Genomic DNA, 22,453 nt, shown 5'->3' on the forward strand with positions numbered 1-22,453 from the left:
AGCAACAAGGGCTTCCTTTCTTGTGAAGGCCAGATGAGATTCCCGAACTACAAGGAAAGGGAAATCAGGGCATTTTATTGATAATGGCAGCGTCCACGACTTTAAGCTTAGGTATGTGGGCGTGTTAAGGCCCGAGCCCAGGCCTTATGCTTCTCCTCGGGATCCCTGGGGGCAAACTTCTCCTGCAGTTTCTTCCACATGCCTTTATTCATCTCCTTAAACTCTTCCAAGGTATCTGCAAAAGGAGAAGACAACAAAAAAAGGCTGAAGTCTAAAATGATTACACAGGTTGGCCCCACAGGGCTTTCGCCACACAGGCATGTCTCGCTTTTCACAGTATGTTCCTAAGAAAGAAAGGGAAGTGTAGCCCCAACTTCTGATCAGCAAATCAGGCAGGGTAACAGACAAAGAAATGCAATTGTGGATGAGCACTTGTGTACCAGAGACCGTCTTTACAGTGGCCTCTGTTCACATCCAATTATAATTCAGCATCTAAGCAGGGCCCTCTCCGCTCTGCTCCACGTGAGCAAAGAAAAGGCACTGTAGCATCAGCTACACAACGCACAGGCCCAGAGGCTTATCTCAAAACCTGGCCTGAGCCACACAGACCTTACTGTCTCCATTTTACAGATGTGGAAACTTGAGGCAGAGTGAAGTTAAGGAACTTGAGCAGGCTACACGGCTAGGAAGTGGTGGAGCTGGGATCTGACCCCAGACACTTGGGTCCACCCCACGCTGTGGAGTTGAGCAGGCACCCGGGAGGGAGCTGGACCTGGGCCCCCATCCCTGCCCACCATTTCCACACTGGGTCCCCTCAAGCAATCAGTTAACTCTCTGAGCCTCGGGTTCCTCATCTGCAAAGTGGAGATCAAAACACCTGCCTCAAAAGTTGTGAGTCTTAAAGTAAATAATGGAGGTGACGTACCTGGCACCTGGCCCACACTCAAGAAAACGTAGCCATCTTCACAGGCATGAAGGCAGCGGGAGCTGGTGGGAGCCAGTGGGGCCTCTGTTTAAAAACATACATCCACCCCCTCCCCCCTCCCCCCTAAAGGCAGGGTTTCTCAGTGACATTTGGGGCCAGATAATTCTTTGTTGTGGGGCTGACCTGGCACTGCAGGAGCATCTTGGCCTCTACCCACTAGATGTCAGTAGCAAACTGCCCTTTCCCCCGCAAGCTGTGACAACTAAAATGGTCTCCAGACATTGCCACAGGTCCCTGGGGGACAAAATCGCTCCCGGGTTGAGAACCACTGGTCTAAAGTCTGTCCAGGGCTAAAGTTCTATGATACCTAATTTTACTTGTATTTTAAGTTTAGATTTTCACATTATTTAAATTTCATAGCCTGGATTTTCATCTCTTAATAAAACTTCTGGAGAAAAAGAATAGCTTTTCTGAACAAAAAGGTAACTTACATCATCTATTAACATTTATTGTCAGTGGGCCCTTGACTAAATTAGGACACGCACTGTACCCTGGCCAGCATTCCACCCCAGGACTTTTCCAGAAGTCCAGCTTCCTTTGTGGGGCACAAAACGGGTGCCAAGGCCTCCTTCAGAGACTCCTGGGACCCCAAGCCAGGATGGACACACTCGGGACTTAGACTGCGGCCACATTTCAGACTTGCCAGGCCCTCAAATCCTCATGACAAACACTGCAAGGTGTCCTGCCCTGTCAGAGGAAACACTCAGCTTATTCCACAGAGTCACAACAAAAATAAGAGGCTTGCTGTGAAAGCAAATTGTCAGCTAAGTTCCTAAGGCTGAGCTCCCAGCCAGGACAAGCTGCAGCACGGGCTAGTGGTGGGGAGTCGTACATCTCCCCCTCCTTGGCTATGGCCCGTTGTCTCCGAACTCAGACGTCCCGAAGTTAACCAAGAGGCAGAGGCTGAGCCTCTGGAACTTCTTTCCATTCTAATTTCAAGTTCAAACTTTGCTCAAACTCTTCGGGGTCCTCACAATGACACTGTGCATCGATGCTGGTAATTACATGAGCCCAGGGACATGGGGGTACTATGTGGGTGTGTATATACACACACACACACACACACACACACACACATTTTAAAAAAATTGCCAATAAAGTGATTCTGCCTGGCCAAAATCTCTCTACCCCAGTTTCCCAGGGAGTAAATATAAAAATAGTATCAGTCAACATACAATAGCAGATGACACCACCAGGTTTTAATCTGTTCAGAAGGTTAAGAGTTTTCTGGAAGCCTAAATTCTCAAACCTTAGTTGCTGAAGGCTGCCAGAGGAATAGGAAAGAGAAATTTCTAGAGTACCAGGAGGCAATGTTTCAGGGCCGTGCCCTCCCAGAAAAGGTTAGCCTATTTTTATATGTGGTATCCTTGGCAATAAAAATAGTTAATTTTCCAGAACCTGCCTGTTTCAACCCAGGCCTCCCCTGCCACCACCCGCCACGTCCCCCTTCAGTGACAATGGAGATGGGGAAGTAAGGAGGGGCCGGGCTAGACAGGGTTTTTCCTTTCTTGTTAATCGGTCTATCAAGGACTCCAAAACATACCTAGTCAAACCCATATCTAACCCACAGACCACGTCCCCTGGGTCAGATAACTCTTAGGCGGATATCCCCATACACGTCTATTGAATGGCTTTTTGTTTTAATTAAAACCCTCCTGCTTATAAAGCCCCCTTAGGGCCATAAAGATAAAATTATTTTCCTTCCATCCTGATTTCAACTACTTCCATTTGGCAAATACATATTCCCCTGTTCCCTGCTGCCCAGCCTTGAATTTAAAAGCTCTCGAGATGGATTTGCTTTTTTTAAATAATGCCTTTGACCTTCTCCATGTTCTGTGGCCAAAAAAGCATGAGCCCTGTAGCTTCAGAATTTCCTGTGGGCTATTCCACAAGACTTTCCATCAAGCAAAACTGTCTTATTAGACAATTCCCCTTGGCCGCTCAAACACAAAGACTCATTTGCAAACCAACCAGAAAGGGCAGCAGCTGTGCTTTCCATACCTGTGGACAGGATCAGTTTGTATTCTTCCAGGGACAGACCACTGAAGCTTGTGTCTCTGGGGCGAGGGTACTGGTCACACGGGGCAGAGGGGAAGAGAGAGGGAGGGGAGAGAAGATTAGTTCTGCAGCACAACCCAGGACTGGATGATCCTGGAGAGAAGCCACGCTCTAACTGCAGTTCACAGGCCATGGGTGTCTGGAGGCCAGAAGGAGAAGCGCAACGCCACCTGGAGGCCAAGCCAGTCCGGTCTGGAGAGGCGGCTCTGACTTGAACACGCACCTGAACCCTCTGGAAAATGCAGGCTGGGCCTCGGGAGCCTGGGTGGGGCCTATGATTCTGCATTTTAACCAGCCCCCGGGTGGTGCCCACGCTGCTGCTCACAGACCACACTTTGAGCAGTGAGGATTTAGAAGAAATCCCCTCTTCATACAGACTAGGCATTTGGCCGTGTAAATCTGTGGTTACTGAGCACATTTCTCAAGTCTGGGGAAAAAACACATTAAACGGAATTTGACAGCAATCATGTCAGGGCCGAGCAGAGGTCCAGCTTTGTCTGACAGGACTTTCCCAGTCACCCCATCTTTATCACCGGAGCGTGGGGAAGACCAGTTCCGTCAGAGGGGGTGGGAAAATATGCGTGAGATCCAAGAGGTGTCAGACACACCCGGAAGCACCCACTGGCATATAAAACACATGGCTTTTCTTCAAAATTAAAAACGGCTTTCATTTAGGTGACCTAAAAGCCTCTACCAGGTGCCTTAGTTGGCTTGGTTGAAATTACTGGTTACATTTGAAAGTAGCAAAACCACAATTCTTTACAGAACATCGTATAATCAGATTTCACTCACTCTTACTGGTCATCTCCAGTCGGAGGGCTGGGGACAACACAAAAGACTGTGGCCCACTCACCTTGTGTTTGTAGTAGTTTGCATGGAGCCGTGCTAAGCTCTCGTACATCTGATCGCAGGCCTCAGGCTCTGAAACCTGAAAAACAAAACCTCCAAGAAAGTGAGCAAATGAGCCCTGCCCCCACACGGGTCTGTACCATATGCCTCCAGGAAGGACAGGAAGCAGGCCTGCAGCTCAGAGCTGGCTTCTCTGACCACAGGTCCCACGGTCAGAAATCACCTTTTTGGAATAATGGCTCCACCTCAGCCAGCTCCCCAACCTGCAGGAAAACTCAACCGGCAAACAAACATTTGCTGAACACCTGTGACTTGTGAACCAGCAAGCCACCGTGGTGGGAGGCACTGCGGTAAAAACACAACACTCCAGGAGTGCTAGGGGCAATGTGGGCCATAAGAAGTCAGAGAAGGTCAGCGGATCATGCAAGTGAGACTAAGCTGGTTTCTGAAGGATGCACAGGAGCTGGGGAGAGTGGAGGGGGCCTTCCTGGTGGGGGCGGTTGCATGAGCAGGGCAGAGGAGGCAGGGGTGCTATCTATACCTATGCCTCACACCAGACCATCTGGCTGAGGGCCTGAACATGCAGGTAAAAGAGCCTGGGTGGGAGAAAAAGAAACAGCTTTTTGAGTTAAACTTTCAAAATGAAATGTATTAAATAAAGATTCTTTTATGAAAGGAAAAAAAATCATCTGAGCTTTCATCTGTGCTAAGTGGGGAGCTGTTGAATTTTACAAGTAAAGAAACATGAAGAAAGTAGTATTTTAGGATGAAACAGGTGAACTGAGGAGAACCAAGAGGGAGAATCCAGTTAGGTCCTGTTAGGAAGCCTTGAAAATAGAAAGGGGGAAAGAAAGCAATACTCCGGATGGCCCTGCTGGAAGTTCCAGGGAACGCGGAAAACATGCAGATGAGAGGTGGGTTTTTCCCTCTCATACCTCTTAGAAAGTTTTCCCTTCCTTCTGCCTTTGCCACTATTTAGCTACAGTTCCTTACATTATTCTGCCAAGAATTCTGAAAGCTCCCCAGAATGAAACTTTCTCTTCAATGTTTTTTCCCAGAATTCAAATGATGGATTTTTCCAACTTAAATCCTTTCTCGAAGAAGGCAGAGCATAAATAAATCAGTAGTTAAGCATTTTAATAGGCAGCTCCACTTCTGCCTCCGTGTGCATGTCAAATAAGGTCCCCACTTTACAGCAAACAAAAAAGACAATCCTGTCATTGAGTTCCACTCAATCCATCCCCAGGTTCAGGCCACCCATCATGAGAACGCCCAGGCAGCCACATCAGAAGAGAAAGGGTGATGGGCTGAGGAGGCAGCCAGTGTTTGTTGACTAATGATCAAAGGCATTATTTGAGTGCACTGGGGCTAAAGGCTGAAAAAGAAGAACGGATATTAACACACGAGTCTGACTCCCTATCGGGTGGCGCTTCCAAGGAAAGTCCTGCTGGAACAGAATTCTGCAGCATACACTTTGGGGGAAAGCGTTTTGAATGTTCTGTCTTCAGCAGGGCGTGCAAAACTACGAGCTAACCAGACGACAGACGAACAGAAGGCACAAGATGCAAAAGGAAAAAGAGGGTAACACCAGCCAAACTTTTAAAGAATATTATGTAGATTATCAAAAGATAATTGTGCATTTCATCATTTGCTTGCCCTCTTCATACCTGTACAGATGTGTCTGCTTATAAATTTAAGAGAACCTACAGTGTGCCCGGCCCATGTAAGAGCAGGTGTGCATAGCTGTGGGGAGCTGTGGAGTCCAACTGCCTGCACTTGGATCTCATCCCTTACCAGCTAAGGGGTACTGGGCAAATCACTCCATCTCCCTCTGCCCCCGACACTTAAAAAAAAAAATTTCCCACTTTTCCTTTATCCTTCTCTATATCTATATATACATAATATTTCAGTATGTTTCCTAAGAACGACACTCTCATATAACCACAGTTCCATGACCAAATTCAGGACATTTAACATTGATACAACACTTCTATCTGTTCCATTGTCCATACTCCAACTCTGTCAATTGTCGCAGTAAAAGTCTTTATAGCAAAAATCAGTCCTTTAGGCCCAGGATCGCCTCCTGCACTACCTGTCACGTTTCTTTCTCCTTGCAGCCAGGACACCTCCTCGGCCTTTGTCTTCCCAGCATTGACATTTTTGAAACATACTGCCCAACTTAACTTTTCTTTTAAAAGAAAAGATAATAATTGTCCCTATTTCTGAGGGCGATGTGAGGATAAGTAAGGTAATGCCTGGACTGCTCTGAATTCAGGGCCAGGAACACTGATGAATGTGAGGGATTAGTCTTGGCTACTATTAGTAGTAAACAGTTATAGTAAACACAGGCCTTTACTGCACTAACTACAAGGCGAAAGAAGACTTCAGGATGATGCCGGTGACAGCGGAATGAGGGGTGCGTGGAGGGCCCCTGGAAGCCCTGCCAAGGGTCACGGCGAGGGTGGGCGGAAGTTACCAGTAGGACGTGGGGGCTCTCCAGGCACAGGACCAGCTCATGCACACGCCCAGGGAACAGCAATTAGGACACATCAGCGGATCAGTGCTGCTGGTGTGACTGCCGGGTATGGCTGGAGGTGAAGTGATGAAGGGATGGAAAACCACCGAAGCTTCACTCTGTCCCTGACTGGACCTCCGGCCCCGAGCTTGATGGCTCTCAGTGGTCCCCAAGTGTTTCATGATCAGCTTGGCGGGGATCACGCACTGACCCTTGGTCTCTGCTGAGCGAGTGGCTGTCTGCAGCACCTGTCCTCCACCTGATGGCCGTGCAACCCGACCTTCCCCTCCCACCACCACCGACCACCCTCCCAACCCAGCTCTTAATTAAGAAAGGCATTCACAGCACTGCCTCTGCCCAGCGCCTCTCTCCCGGGCTCCCTCACTGCTGGCAGACCACCAACACATCGCGTCCTCACCAGACCCGCGCTCCCACCAGATCCTCACCTTCAGAGATGCTGCCAAAAGGAGTCCCCTCCTGCCTTTCCTCCAAATCTAACAGTGAGAGCTGGCCGGAGGGCTGCTCAGCCACCTCCGTCTGTACCCTCGGTGGGGCGAGCAGGGTGTCTCCTTCCTGCTCAGCTTTTCCCACCTCCGACACAGAAGTAGGGCAGAGGGGAGGGACACAGAGAGAGAGGATGGGGTCACCGTACAGAGCATTGCTCAAAAACCAAAGTGACCCTCTGTGTTCCCTGAACCTCTCAAAAGTCCTTCAGTATTAAAGAGACAGTCTCCCAGATACTTTCCATAAAGCCTGGCACCTCAAAGAATAATCTGAGAAGCACCTATAAATAACAAATCACCAAAAAAGGACCTTGTCACCCAATTTCTCATCTGAGGTCAGAAGGTGTCTGTACGAGGCTGTAAAAGTAGCTCAGTGGAGGTGATGAGAGTTTGAGGTACGGCAACTTCAAGCCAAGTTATTACTGCCTAAGCAGAGATGGAGCCAAGGCCAATTCTGGGTTCCTAGTCACACCCAATCCAAGCTCAGCAATTACAAAATTGTCTTATTTACTACTTAAAAGTACATCAATAGAAATACTTGTCTAATTCCGGAAGCCTCACCACATACCTACATCCCACACTCTATTCACAGACTCCAGCGCAAACATCGCTGAATTTTGAAATGCAGTTTTCCCAATGAAGTGCACTGTGCACTTTTAGAAATATTCTTATATACAAGCTATAAACTACCTGATTTTGCATTCACACCTAATGAGATTATGGACATTTTAGGACTAATAGCAAAGCTGGGTTTAAAAAAGGCAGCAGTGGGATATTATGAAAAATTCAGCTCTGCTCCCTAAATGTGAATAAAATAGATGTTCAAGTGACAAAGTGTCCTTTTTGGCTCTATTTTGGCTCCTTTTGCATTTCCCCCCCTCAGTCGCCAGTAAATTTCTCTTTACCATATTAAACTTTTATACATACAAATCTACATCACTGCCGCAGGCACTGATTTTGATTTTCAAAATTGAATTTTGGGTGGTGACAGCAACTGGTACAGCAGCCCCTATTCCAGTCACACAAAGGGATGCATAAGCACTTTTGGGAACGTGTTGCAAATTGCTTTGCTAATTAAGGTAGAGCTGGATTCAGTCCAGAAGGATCTATGAGAAAAGGTTTTCATGACTTGGTAATGAACTTCCGAAATGAGTTCATTCCATTATGGGAGTCTATTCCCTTGAATTCAACTGAAAATCTATTTCTTGAGCATCTACTATGTAGAGAGCTCTGCTAGGCAGCTGTGAGGGGACATAAAGACCCAGCCTCGGCTCCAGAGAAGTTGGCAATCAAGCTGAGACAAGATACACACACATTAAGAATAAAAAATGACCAGGACAGAGTGTAACTGAGTGCCAAGAGTTACAGGAGATCAGAAGCAGGAGCTAGTTACCAGGCCTGGCTCACATGGCAGGTGTGGTTCCCTTACAGGGCAGGTTTGCGTTTCACTGCAGTGACAGGTCACAGAGTGATGGGGAGTCAGAGTCCCTCACTTTGAGGAGTGTAGACTTCAGAGCTGGGCAGAGTGGGGATCAGAGGAGGGACTGGGAGGAAGAGGCATGAAAAGGCAGGGGGACAAGGATGGTCCAGGCAGGCAGGGTCTTAAGCTGCGCCAAGGAGTGCTTCAAGGCCTGGGAAGCCACCAGATTCTTGACAACCTCTGTGTCTGGGCTTTGGTCCACAGTGCACTAGGTTCTCAAAGGTTAAGAACCTGGGAGCAGAGATCAAGATGGCAGAATAGAAGGACGTGGAGCTCACGTCCTCCCACAAATACATGAAAGACACATCTACATGTCGAAAAATTCTCACAGAATATCCACTGAACACTGGCAGAAGATCTCATACAACCAAAGCTGCAAGAAAGATCACCACATAACTGGATAGGATGAAAGAAAAAAAAAAAAGCAGGAATCAGGACGGGACCTGTGCCCCAGGAGGGAGCTTTCAAAGGGGAGAGGTTCCTTTACCCTGGGAACCCCCTTCACTGACTGGGAGGTCCACTGGGACAGACAGGGAGCCTCAGAGGAGAGCACAGCAGCCGGCCTGTGGCAGGCAGGACAGAGGGAGACCAGCACAGACAGTCCACGCTACCTTGCTGCACTTCCCAGCCCAAGACACATGCCTGCTGGTGTGCAGAGCGGCTGGGGGCTGGAACTTGGCCTTCAGAGGACGCACTCTGGCTGCGCAGAGACAGCCTGAAAGGCTTGGAGTGTGGTCCAGGGCGAGGCTGGGGGTGCTGTGTGCAGGATGGAGCCCAGGTCTACTGTCAACGTGCGTGTGAAGCGGGGTTGCGGGGGGCGTGACCCCACCACATTGGCCTCATTCTCTGGGTGCTCACAGCAGGCACGGCTCCGCCATTATGAGCTCTGGGAGCACACAAGCGCCAGTGGATTGCCAACACGCAGAGGTAGGGCTGAAATCTGAACTGATTCCTGGCAGGTGCGTGACTTCAGCAAATTCACGCCAGCGGCAGCGTCTACAGGACATCTGAGCTGATTACTGGCACTCCCCCAGCTGAGGCAGGTCTAGTGCCAGCAAAAACAAACTTTGTGGGCACGCACACACAGAAGCAGGGCTGATATCTGAGCTGATTACTGGTATTCCCACAGCAGAGGTGGGGCCGAAGGCAGTGTCAACAACAGTGTACTTTTTGAGCACGCACACCAGGTGACAGGAGATGTTACAGAGTGCATGTCCGGGCAGACAACTCTTGGGGAGGAATACACAGCAGCTCCTTTCCCAGTGGGAGCGCTCCTGTCCCACCTACCTCACACCACAGTTTAGGACCGGATCTGGGGGCTTCTACTTCAACAACTGGGGAGCAGACGCTGCCCCTGATAGGGCTGTGACAACCACAGAGCAAAGAGGAGGTCCTGCCCAACATCCAGTGCAGGCTCTGGTCACCACAACAATCACACCCCCTATCAAGGGGAGAGGGGCCAGCACACCCTGAGGAAAGACATGGCAGGCATCCATACCAAAAACAGCCTTTGCACCAAAAATGTTAGACTCACACAGGCTACACAGGGGTGTTTCCATGTAAAAACAGCCCTCCATGACCACAGTAGATAATGTTTCCCCTAAATTCATAGAGTCAGAGTAATATAAGTAAAATGAAAAAGCAGAGGAACCACTCCCAATTACAAGAACAAGAGAAATCCCCTAAAAAAACAATGAAACAGACCTCTCCAGTCTACCAGACCCTGAGTTCAAAAAGAAGGTAACAAAAATGCTGAAGGAGCTAAGAAAAGCTATCGACAGCAATGCAGATCACTGTAACTAAGAACTATAAAGAGGAGGCAATCAAAATCAGACAACTTAATTGCCGAGATGAAAACTGAGCTAAAGGCAATATATAGAAAACTAAATAATGCAAAATGAATAAGTGATTTGGAAGACAAAATAATGGAAATCACCCAATCAGAGCGGCAGACGAAAAGACAAATGGAAAAAAAAAATGAAAGCAATATAAAAGACCTATGGGACACAAAGCGTGCCAATCTAGGCATAATAGGGATCCCAGAAGAAGAAAGAGAAAAGGGAATCGAAAATGTATTTAAAGAAATTATGGCTGAAAATTTCCCAAACCTAAAGAAGGAAACAAATATTGAGGTACAGGAAGCACACAGGGTCCCAAACAAGATGAACCCAAGCAGACCTACACCAAGACATATCATAATTAAAATGGCAAAAGTTAAAGATAAAGAGAGGATTTTAAAGGCAGCAAGAGAAAAACAAAGAGTAAGTTACAAGGGAACTCCCATAAGGCTATCAGCTGATTTCTCTATAGAAACTTTGCAGGCCAGAAGGGAGTAGCAAGATATATTCAAAGTCCTGAAAGGGAGAAACCTGCAACCTATGATACTCTACCCAGCAAGATTATCATTTATAATAGAAGGAGAGATAATGAATTTCTCACACAAGCAAAAACTAAAAGAATACAGCAATACTAGACCTAACCTAAAAAGAATACTGAAAGGTCTTCTCTAAATAGAAAAGAAGAAAGAATCTATAGGAAAGGGAAAAATCACAATAGGAAAAGCAAATATATGAAAGGATTGCAGATCACTTAAATAAACCAGAACATACATTTAAACAAAAAAATCAAAAAAAATTTGTGGAAGCAATTATAACTACAATGAATGCCAAAAGGATAAACATGAAAATGTAAAATAGGACATCAGAATCAAATTGTTCTTACTTGGGAGAGGGGAGTAAGAAAATGTAGATTTTTTGGAATGTGTTTAAGCTTATATTACTACCAGTCTAAAGCAAGCAGATACAGTAATGGGTTAACATACTTGAAAACCAGGGTAACCACAAATCAAAAACATACAACAGATTCACAAAAAAACAAAAAGAAGAGAACTCAAGTGTAATACAAATGAAAACCATCAAACCACAAAAGGAAAAACAAAAAGAAAGGAACAAAGAAGAAATACAAAATCAACTGGAAAACCAGATTTAAAATGGCAATAAATACATACCTGTCAATAATTACCTTAAATGTCAATGGACTAAATGCTCTGACCAAAAGACACAGAATGGCAGATTGGATAATAAAACAAGAGGCTACAACACGCTGCCTACAAAAGACCCACTTTTGGGCAAAGGACACCCACAGACTGAAAATGAGGGGATGGAAAAAGATATTTCACAGAAACACAAATCACAAGAAGCGGGGGGTCACAATATCATATCAGACAAAATAGACTTTAAAACAAAGGCCATAGGGACTTCCCTGGTGGCACAGTGGTTAAGAATCCACCTGCCAATGTGGAGGACATGGGTTTGAACCCTGGTCCGGGAAGATCTCATGTGCCGTGGATCAACTAAGCCCATGAGCTGCAGCTACTGAGCCTGCACTCTAGAGCTCAAGAGCCACAACTACTGAGCCTGTGTGCCACAACTACTGAAGCCAGCATGCCCAGAGCCGTGCTATGCAACAAGAGAATCCACCGCAATGAGAAGCCCGCACGCCACAATGAAGAGTAGTTCCTGCTTGCTGCAACTAGAGAAAGCCCGCGTGCAGCAACGAAGACCCAACGCAGCCAAAAATAAATAAATAAATAAATTTATTTAAGAGAAAAACAAAACCCAAAACAAAGGCAATAAAGAGGGATGCTATATAATGACAAAACAATTGATGCAAGAAGAGGATATTACACTCATTAACATATATGAACCCAATATATGCTTTAGGAGCACCTAAATACATAAAACAAATACTAACAGACATAAAGGGAGAAATTGATGGGAATAAAATAAAAGTAGGAGATTTTAACACCCCACTGACATCAACAGACAGATCTTCCAAACAGAAAATCAATAAGGCAACAGAGATCCTAAATGACACAAGAGAACAGTTAGACTTAATTTGGTATTTTCAGGACACTACATCCAAAAAAACCAGAATACACATTCTTTTCAAGTGCACATAGCACATTTTCTAGGGTAGACGACATATTAGGACACAAAACAAGCCTTGATAAATTTAAGAGGATAGAAATTATTTCAAGCATCTTTTCTGACCATAATGGCATGAAACTAGAAGTCAACCACAGAAAGAGACACGAGGAAAAAAAACGATTACACAGAGACTAAACAAGTTATTAAAAAACCAATTGGTCAATGACGAATTCAAAGAGGAAATTAAAAAATACCTTGAGACAAATGACAATGAAAATACAACCATATAAAATCTATGGGATGCCGCAAAAAGCATTTCTTAGAGGGAAGTTCATAGCAATACAGACCTTCCTCAAAAAAACAAGAAAAATCTCAAATAAACAACCCAACCTACCACTTAAAAGAATTAGAAAAAGAAGAACGAACAAAACCTAAAGTCAGCAGAAGGAAGGAAATAATAAAGATCAGAGAGGAAATAAATAAGATAGAGATTAAAAAAAAAAGAAAAAAAATCAATAAAACCAAGAGCTGGTTCTTTGAAAGAAAAAAATCAACAAACCTCTGGCTAGGCTCACCAAGAAGAAAAAAGAGGGGACCCAAATAAACAAAGTAAGAAATGAAAGAGGAGAAATAACAACTGATACCACAGAAATACAAGAAGCCATAAGAGAATACTATGAACAATTATATGCCAACAAACTGGACAACCCAGAAGAAATGGACAAGTTTCTAGAAACATACATCCCACCAAAATTGAATCAAGAAGAAATAGATAATTTGGGGGTTTTCTGGCCACGCTGCATGCCTCACAGGATCTTAGTTCCCTGACCAGGGATTGAACCCAGGCCATGGCAGTGAAAGTGCCAAGTCCTAACCACTGGACCGCCAGGGAATTGCCAAGAAGAGATAGATAATTTGAACAGACTGATCACTAGAAGTGAAACAGAATCTGTAATAAAAAAAAAACTCCCTGCAAACAAAAGTCCAGGACCAGATGGCTTCACTAGGGAATTCTACCAAACATACAAAGAACTTAAACTGATCCTTCTGAAACTCTTCTTCAAAAGACTGAAGAGGAGCGAACACTCCTAAAGTCATGCTATGAAGCCACCATCACCCCGATACCAAAACCAGACAAAGACACCACCAAAAAAGAAAATCACAGGCCAATATCTTTGATTGATATAGATGTAAAAATTCTCAATAAAATACTAGCAAACCAAATCCAACAACATATAAAAAGGATCATACACCATGATCAGGTTAGATTCATCCCAAGTTAGCAAGGATGGCTCAACATATGCAAATCAATCAGTATGACACACCACATAAACAAAGGAAAAGACAAAAACCACATGATCATCTCAACAGATGCAGAAAGAGCATTTGATAAAATTCAACATCCATTCATGATTAAAAACTCTCACCAAAGTGGGTACAGAGGAAACACATCTCAACATAATCAATGCTCTTTTTGACAAAACCACAGCCAACGTAATATTCAACAGTGAAAAGCTGAAAGCCTTCCCACTAAAATCTGGCATGAAACAAGGATGCCTACTCTTACCACTTCTATTCAGCATAATATTGGAAGTCCTAGTCACAGCAATCAGACAAGAAAAAGAAAGAAAAGGTATCCAGATTAGAAGGGAAGAGGTAAAAATTGTCATTATATGCAGATGACATGATACTCTATACAGAAAACCCTAAACACTCAACACAAAAACTTTTAGAGCAGATAAATGAATTCAGCAAGGTAGCAGGATACAATATTAACATAAAGAAATCAGTTGCATTTCTCTATATCAGAAAGAGAAAGTTAAAAAAAATCCCTATTAAAATCACATCAAAAAAATATATATATATATAATAAAACCACCTAGGAATAAACCTGACCAAGGAGGTAAAAGACTTATATGCTGAGAACTATAAAACACTGATATAGGAAACTGAAGATGATTCAAAGAAATGGAAAGATATCCCATGCTCTTGCATTGGAAGAATTAAAATTGTTAAATTGGCCATATTATCCAAAGCAATCTACAGATTTAATGTGATCCCTATCAAATTAACCATGACATTTTTCACAGAACTAGAATAAATAATCCTAAAATTTATATGGAACCACAAAAGACCCAGAATTCCAAAGCAATGCTGGGGAAAAGGAACAAAGCTGGAGGCATAACCCTCCCTGACTTCAGACAATACTACAAAGCTACAGTAAACAAAATAGCATGGTACTGGCACAAAAACAGACATATAGATCAATGAAACAGAATAGAGAGCCCAGAAATAAGCCCACACACCTACAGTCAATTACTCTTCGACAAAGTTGGAAGAATATACAACGGAGAAAAGACATTCTCTTCAGCAAGTGGTATTGGGAAAGCTGGAGAGCCTCATGTAAATCAATGAAGTTAGAACACTCCCCACGTCATACACAAAAATAAACTCAAAATGGCTTAAAGACTTAAATATAAGACATGACACTATAAACTCCTAGAAGAGAGAACACAGGCAAAACATTCTGACATAAATCATACAAATGTTTTCTTAGGTCAGTCTCCCAAGGCAAAAGAAATGAAAGAAAAAATAAACAAATCAAACTTAATAAATAAACTAAATAAAGAAATAAATAAATTAAATAAATAAACTAATCAAACTTAAAAGCTTTTGCACAGCAAAGGAAACCATAAACAAAACAAAAAGACAACCTATGGACTGGGAGAAAATATTTGCAAACATTGCAACTGACAAGGGCTTAAGTTCCAAAATATACAAACAGCTCATACACCTCAACAACAAAACAACCCAATCGAAAAATGGGCAGAAGACCTAAATAGACATTTCTCCAAAGAAGAAATACAGATGGCCAATAGGCACATGAAAAGATGCTCAACATCACTAATTATTAGAGAAATGCAAATCGAAACTACAACGAGGTGTCACCTCACACCAGTCAGAATGGCCATCATCAAAAAGTCTACAAATAGGGCTTCCCAGGTGGTGCAGTGGTTGAGAGTCTGCCTGCCAATGCAGGGGACACGGGTTCGTGCCCTGGTCCGGGAAGATCCCACATGCCACGGAGGGTCTGGGCCCGTGAGCCATGGCCACTCAGCCTGCGCGTCCGGAGCCTGTGCTCCGCAACGGGAGAGGCCACAGCAGTGAGAGGCCCGCGTACTGCAAAAAAAAAAAAAAAAAAGTCTACAAATAACAAATGCTGGAGAGTGTGTGGAGAAAAGGGAACCTTCCTACTCTGCTGGTGGGAGTGTAAACTGGTACAGCCCCTATGGAGAACAGTAGGAAGGTTCCTTAAAATACTAAAAATAGAATTGCGGTATGATCAAGCAATCCCACTCCGGGGCTTATATCTGGAAAAGACTAGAACTCTAATTAGAAAAGATACGTGCACCCCAATGTTCACTGCAGCACTATTTACGATAGCCAAGACATGGAAGCAACCTAAATGCCTGTCGACAGATGAATGGATAAAGAAGATATGGTACACAGATACAATGGAATATTACTCAGCCATAAAAAAAGAATGAAGTAATGCCACTTGCAGCAACATGGATAGACTTGGAGAAAATAAGTCAGAGAAAGACAAATATCATATAACTTATTTGTGGAATCTAAAAAATGATACAAATGAACTTAGTTACAAAACAGAAACAGATACAGACATAGAAAACAAATTTATGGTTACCAAAGGGGAAAGGGGGGAGGGAGGGACAAATTAGGAGTTTGGGATTAACAGATATAGACTACGTATAAAATACACAACAAGGACCTACTGTATAGCACAGGGAACTATATTCATTATTTTATAATAACTTATAATGGAAAAGAATCTGAAAAAGAACATATATATAGTATATACATGTATAGTTTATATATAGTATAAAGGGGGTAACAGGTAACATCTTACAGAAAAATCTGAATGAACTTTTTGGCCAACCCAATATAACTGAATTGCTTTGTTGTACACCTGAAACTAACACAACGCTATAAATCAAATATACTTAAAAAAAAAAAAAGAACCATTTACATTATGACCAATTTGGGAGGCAATGAGAAGAAGCCCTCATTGGGGCTGGGGCACACGCTGGAGTGTGGTGAGGCGGTGGGACACAGGCTGGATTAGACAACACTGAAGGCCTCACAAAGCTGCATTACTCCAGAAGGCAACAGGCAGACCCAAAGATCTCTAAGTGGTAACCCACTGAAAGTGGTGGATAATCTAGCCCTCCAGGAGGAGCACCTACATCTCTAAACATGCCTAGAAAACTGCCATGCCTTGGTCTAAACACTACTTTAACTCCCTCCAGCTCCATCTGGAACTGGGGGAGAAAAAGAGATGGAGATGCCTGCATTCCCTCTCTGACATGATTCTCCTCACAAGGGCTGTTTTGCAGTGGGCTCAATATTACAACTAAAAATCACATAATCTGGGCTTCCCTGGTGGCGCAGTGGTTAAGAGTCCGCCTGCAAATGCAGGGGACACGGGTTCGTGCCCCGGTCCGGGAAGATCCGACATGCCATGGTGTGGCTGGGTCCGTGAGCCACGGCCACTGGGCCTGCACGTCCGGAGCCTGTGCTCCACAACAGGAGAGGCCACAACAGTGAGAGGCCCACTTACCGAAAAAGAAAAAATCACATAATCTGTTCTCAGGCCCCTCCTCAAAAACTGGACTTCAGAGGACCCACACACAGGGGTGGGTAACGCTGGATGGCATCACCACTGCCAACACACACAGGGCTACACCCCGCCACACTGAGCCACAGACCAGGCCCCGACTGGATGACTGAGAAAACAGAATCACAGAAAACCTTTGAATTCCCCTCTGAGGTGTTGGACATATCACCTACATTACTGCCAATCCAAGACAAAGTTCAACTCCTTTCAAACGGGGCCACTATTATTTCAACCTGGGTATTTAATTCAAGAACTCCCTGGTGGGCGAGCCCCTTCCTGGGTGGCTCCTCAGAGCTGTGCCCCGTGCTGGATAAGTGGGTGCTGCCACGGACCTTTTAGGAAGCTGCCTGTGCATCTAATGAACTCATTAGAAGAGTTTGCACCTTCCCCTGTACTTAAGTCAACAATTACTGTTGTTTTGCCACCTTCCCCCATGTTGTGATTATTTTATTAAGCTCTTGGGGCTGCAGGGAACATGCGTTCTCTTAGGGAAACTGAACTGAAACGGGGCAAAATCCATAAACATTAGCTTTAAAAAACTGCACAATAGGAGAGAGGGTGTAAGAGGTGTTTAGTGTGTTTCTGCTTCCCACCTCCTTCTTGGTGGGTTTAGGGTGGACCGTGAGACTCCCCAAAGGGCAATCTGTAGTGGAATAAATGGAGGCAGTTATTTTTGTACCCTGGTTTCAAGTCTGAATGATTAATTTGCTTTCTAGTGGTTCTGGCTCTTCTGTGCTGGTGTCCCACCTGAGGACCATCTTTTTCCCCATCCACGCTGGGTAGGCAGGGGCTGGGCCAAAGAAAAGCAGGTGGGTAAACAGAAGGATGTTTAATTCTTTGCCAAAACTGTCCATGGTCCAAAGAGGTCTTGAGCAGGAAGTGAGGGCAAGGGAGGGCTTGAAGTTCACGGAACAAGAGGCCTTTCTAACAAGAAGAAATAACTTGGGAGGAATGGGAGCTGAGGATAGCTCAGGCACAAAGAAGACAACGCTCACGTGTCTTGCCATTCAACTCCTGGGGAACCCCGAATAAGCTGTTTTTCTTTTCAGATTTTGTTTCTTCACCTGTAAAATGGGAACAGCGATGGAGACCTCAACGCAGCTGCACTAAGGAATAGACTGAGACCATGCATGTAAGTGTGTCACACACGCGTTCAGCGTTATTGTTCAGATGCAGGAAGCCACAAGGCTGAGAGCAGGACTGCCTGCTCCTCTCCTCCACAGGAACAAACACGCGGCGGAGGAGAGCTGCCTCCCCCTCTAGTCCTGTCTTTCTGGCACATGGCATAACCGAGGGGGAGCTCCGCATCGATCAGTCGACTGGGTCGAGTGCCTGCCCCTGGCTGCCAGCTTTCTCAAGTTCTTTATAAATGATCCGGGGGTGTCAGTGGGAGTGACTCACAGCACTGTTCTCAATTCCAGCAAGGGACTGCTCCTTCTAAAAATTACCACCAAGATTTACTAAGCCCAGGTGCATTCCTGGATGACATCAGGATGAGGTACCACAACAGTGGTCCTGAGTCATGTGCCTGCTGCCATCATGATGCACTGGTTCACTCTACCAGGGATGCACTCGTGAGCTGCTCTGGAACCATCAACCGAGCCATGACTTGCATCTGCAGCCGTGACTCACATTCGTGTGGGCCTTCTACTCATCAGAACTATCTGCCTAGGTGACGACAAAAGATGACAACTGCAAAAGGGAAAGCTCTACCCTCCTTTTCTGGTTCCTCTTACACTAACAGTCAAGCAGGTGAATGTCATACTCTCACCTCCCCAGGGATCTAGCCTCTGTCAGCGTCTCTGCTGGCTGGTTTCACCATTCGAAGTTCATTAAAGTAAGTCACGTGTCTGTCCAACTGTAGGCTCCTTGGTGATAAGGACCAGGTTATGTCCCTCTTCTGTAGTTCCTGCAGTTCCCCACACAGAGTAAGCTCACAAATTAATTCTCACCACTCAGGGCACAGACATATTCCCTTCTCACTCTTTACTACTTCTCTCCATCTAGTTCTGCTACATCTGCAACTATATTCAAATGATTTTTGTCTCACGAGCCATAACCAATCATTTATTTACCCATTCATTCAGACATTTACCGAGTGTCTTTTATGTGCCAGGAACTATGCTAGACACTGTGGGGAGAAAGATAAAAATAGCACCGTCTCTATTCTCAGGAAGCTCACACTGAATATGTGAAGGGAGCATAGCCCTAGAAAGTCTATGGGCTGTGGGATTTGCAGAGTTGGGACTATGACTCTTGCCTTCAAGATCTTTATACTACGGGCCAGTGAAGACCACTGTAAGAAGTGTGAAGGCCCTCAGTGTTGTGTGACACCCCAACCCCCCCCAACAAAGCCCTGAGCCAGACACTCCGTCCATGCCCACCACCCAGTCAGCACTTGGTTTCGATGATGCCACCGGGCATGTTGTCCTTGCTCCATTAGGTGGGCTGGTTTGGGTCTGGGTTGGGCTAAGTTGCCAAAAAGCCATGCTCCTGCTTTGACAGGTTGTGGCCAAATTTCGCAAAAGTCATTTCTTCAGGCTGTGTGTGTATGTGTCACATCTCATGTGTCTGACCTCTTGCCTGAGCCCCAGGCTCAAATATCCCACTGTCTACTTTGACATTTCCACTTGAAAGTAAATCCACTTTGCATCTCAAGTTTAACATGTCTTAACACCAAACTAAAGATGTTCTCCCCACACCCCACCTGCTCCTCATCTTGTCTTCCCCATCTCAGCAAACTGCACCACCTTGCACCGAGTCGCTCAGGCCAAAACCATCTAGGTGTTAGCCTTGGTTCCTCTTTCCCTTTACCCTATATCCAATACATCAGCAAGTCCTGTTGATGCAACCTTCACATTGCAACCCCAATGTGGCCACTTCCATCTCCTGTGCTGCATCTTCCAAGCCACCACCATTTCCTGCCTGGGCTACCAGAGTGACTGTTTCTATTCTTGCCTCCCTATAATCCATTCACTGGTACAGCCAGAGTGAGCTTTAAAAAAAACAGTAAACTAAGTCACATCAGTCCCCTGACTAAACCTCCCCAGAGGCTTCTCACTGGTCTTATGATAAAATCCAACCCCTAACCAGAGCCTGCCTATAAAACCCTACCGTGCCTGACTCCTGTCCTCCTCTGACTCAACTCTTAGAAAATGGCATTTCACTCACTACCCTTCAGCCACTTGGGCTTTCTTCCTGCTTCCTGCCTCAGGACCATTGCACTGCCTGAAAGAACACCAAGTGTTCATTGTTGGCTCATCGTCTTCCCTTAGGTCTCATCTATGTGTCACCTCCTCAGTAAGCCTTTATCTATCATAACTAATATTACCCTTTTACCATGCTACTCTATTTCATATCCATCATAGTACTTCTCTGCACTGCCTACGTGTGTCTACTTGCTTATTGTGTCCTGAGCTAGGACGTAAACTTAAAATTTCATGTGGGCAGGACCTCATCTAATTAACTACTGTCTCCCCAGCACCTGGAACGGTTCCTGGCACAAGGTGGGTGTTCCGTAAGTTTGTGCTGTATGAATGAACAAATCCCAGAAGTGCAGCACCAACCTGGAGGACAGCAAGAACATAGGTCTACTACTCACACACACGGGCACGGGGTGAGGACTCAAACCTGCCGCACGGGCTTACAAGGGCCCAGGAAGCACACCAAGGCTTAGCGGGGACCCTGCATAGGTCCTTGGGCATCAGCTCAATCACTGCACAACACTTCGAGGTAATGGCATCGTGTCAGGGGAGCAAAAAGCCTATGACTGTCACCACCTAGGACTGGTGTTGTGGGACTCAACCCTGGCTGCACCCTGAATCATCGAGAGCTTTTAAAAACACTGAGGGCAAGGCCTCACCCCCAGAGATTCTGATTCAATAAGAATCAGATGGTCCCAGGTATCTAGATTTTTAAAAAGCTCCTCAGGAACCTCCAACGTGCAGCCAGGTGAAAGTACTGAGTAGAGGATAGGATCACCGCTCTCCGCAGTTTCCCCGGGCGTTAAGAGGGTCCCCGGGTACGCGCGGCCAGGGAGGAAAGGCGCGCGCAAGCGCGGGGCCCCGCCGCCAGCCCGCTCGTGGGCCCCGCCCTGCCACCTCCTTTCCTCCCCTCGCCCCAACCGCCTCCCCGCCGCAGGCGGACCCCACAGTCTGGTCACCTGGGTGTTCTCTCCCTCCCGAAAGGCCTGCGCTACCCGCTGCCGCAGATAAGCGCCCAAGTCCCGGCCTCTTTTGGTCTCGTCCACTGGCCATTCCTCACAGAGTCTAAGAAAACGCCTGTAGCGGCTAGCCGCCATTTTGGGGCCTGCTTGTCTCCGCCCCTGAGGGAGGAGTCGGCGGGAACAGGTGGAGCTTGCGCACTAAGCATCGCCGGCTTCCCGAAGAGGTGGGGTGGGAGGGAGGAGTGAGCATGCGCTACTTGGCCGGCGCCCTGCTGCTTTCCGGGCGGGGCCGCTGCTCTCCTGTCTCTGCAGGGCCGGCTGATTCAGTCTTCGTCCTCCTGGAACCAGCCCGGTTCCCAGGGGCAAGTCAGTCGTGGAGTACACCGGGGATAGCTTGCTTCTCTTTTTCAGTGACTGCACAAGCTCCAGACTAAAAAACCCTCCTCTGAGACCTCTGCTAATTGCATAAGCGACTACATTTGCATGTAAATACAAGTGGTTATTCGATGAAGATGTGTTTGAACTTAATCACGTAGCATGCACACGTGGTTCGCAGTCCCCCTCCCCTTTCTCACAGTCCCTGTACCTGTCGCTACCATTTGGTGATCTGCCACAATTCCTTCTTTGGTGCTACTCAGCTCTGTCCCTCTTTCCCCAGCTTCTATCAGTATCCTTTTGAGCGCCCCCTCCCCAAGCCAGCTACTTTTCCCTGCTTGAGCAACGTCATCTGGGTTGATTCAGCCTGGAAAAACTTGTCTCACCAAGCCTTCTCTTCTACATCTCCAGCTGCATATCATGTGGGATGCTCTGATTTTTCTTTTCAAAAGATACCCCCACCTTCCAGATTTTCCTTAAGAAAGTCTCAGCCCCCTTTTGCATCTTTACTGCCTGAATTTAGCCAGGACCATCCTGTGCACACACTTGGCTTCCCGCAAACCTCTTCCTTCTCACCTTGCCTAATTCATAAGTCCAGGAGACTCCTGCCCTGAGTCAGGAAGTGAATACATAACCAAAACACAAAGTTAAAAGTGACAAGGGCTTTCATTGAAGTGTTAGGGAATACTAGGAGTTTGGAGAAAGAACTAGTACTTCTAGCTGTTCAGGAGATAAGGAGGTGGAAGATCAGGGATTGCTTCCGAAGGAGATAGCATTTGGGCTGGGCCTTGAGGATGGTTAGAATTTGGATAAGTGGGAATGGAGGGACATTCCTTCCATAGCAAGAGCCAGGCCTGGGGCAGAATGGGAGAGCTGAAGAGGGAGGAGGAAAAATCAG

General features: G+C 45.8%; 1 protein-coding gene across 1 annotated transcript; it reads right to left on the minus strand.

Moving 5' to 3' along the window:
* Positions 1 to 52: 52 nt before the first annotated feature.
* On the minus strand, positions 53 to 21,349 carry UQCC2 (ubiquinol-cytochrome c reductase complex assembly factor 2). The gene is made up of 4 exons (XM_024766295.1): positions 21,178 to 21,349; positions 3,897 to 3,971; positions 2,987 to 3,056; positions 53 to 235 (listed from the first exon to the last, which is right to left on the minus strand). The coding sequence occupies exons 1-4, from the start codon at positions 21,313 to 21,315 to the stop codon at positions 108 to 110; spliced, it is 411 nt and encodes a 136-aa protein (XP_024622063.1). The 5' UTR covers positions 21,316 to 21,349; the 3' UTR covers positions 53 to 107.
* Between the last annotated feature and the right edge of the window lie 1,104 nt (positions 21,350 to 22,453).

Source organism: Neophocaena asiaeorientalis, unplaced genomic scaffold, assembly GCF_003031525.2.
Source record: "Neophocaena asiaeorientalis asiaeorientalis breed wild unplaced genomic scaffold, Neophocaena_asiaeorientalis_V1.1 scaffold46, whole genome shotgun sequence".
Classification (NCBI taxonomy): Eukaryota; Metazoa; Chordata; class Mammalia; order Artiodactyla; family Phocoenidae; genus Neophocaena; species Neophocaena asiaeorientalis.

What these genes read in the sequence shown, in the direction of transcription:
- UQCC2 (XM_024766295.1), bottom strand. Translation starts at nt 21,315, where the DNA reads ATGGCGGCTAGCCGCTACAGGCGTTTTCTTAGACTCTGTGAGGAATGG. An exon ending in GGGAGGGAGAGAACACCCAG is followed by an intron (nt 3,972 to 21,177) that starts GTGACCAGACTG and finishes TTTGTTTTTCAG; the next exon opens with GTTTCAGAGCCTGAGGCCTG. An exon ending in CAAACTACTACAAACACAAG is followed by an intron (nt 3,057 to 3,896) that starts GTGAGTGGGCCA and finishes CCGTGTGACCAG; the next exon opens with TACCCTCGCCCCAGAGACAC.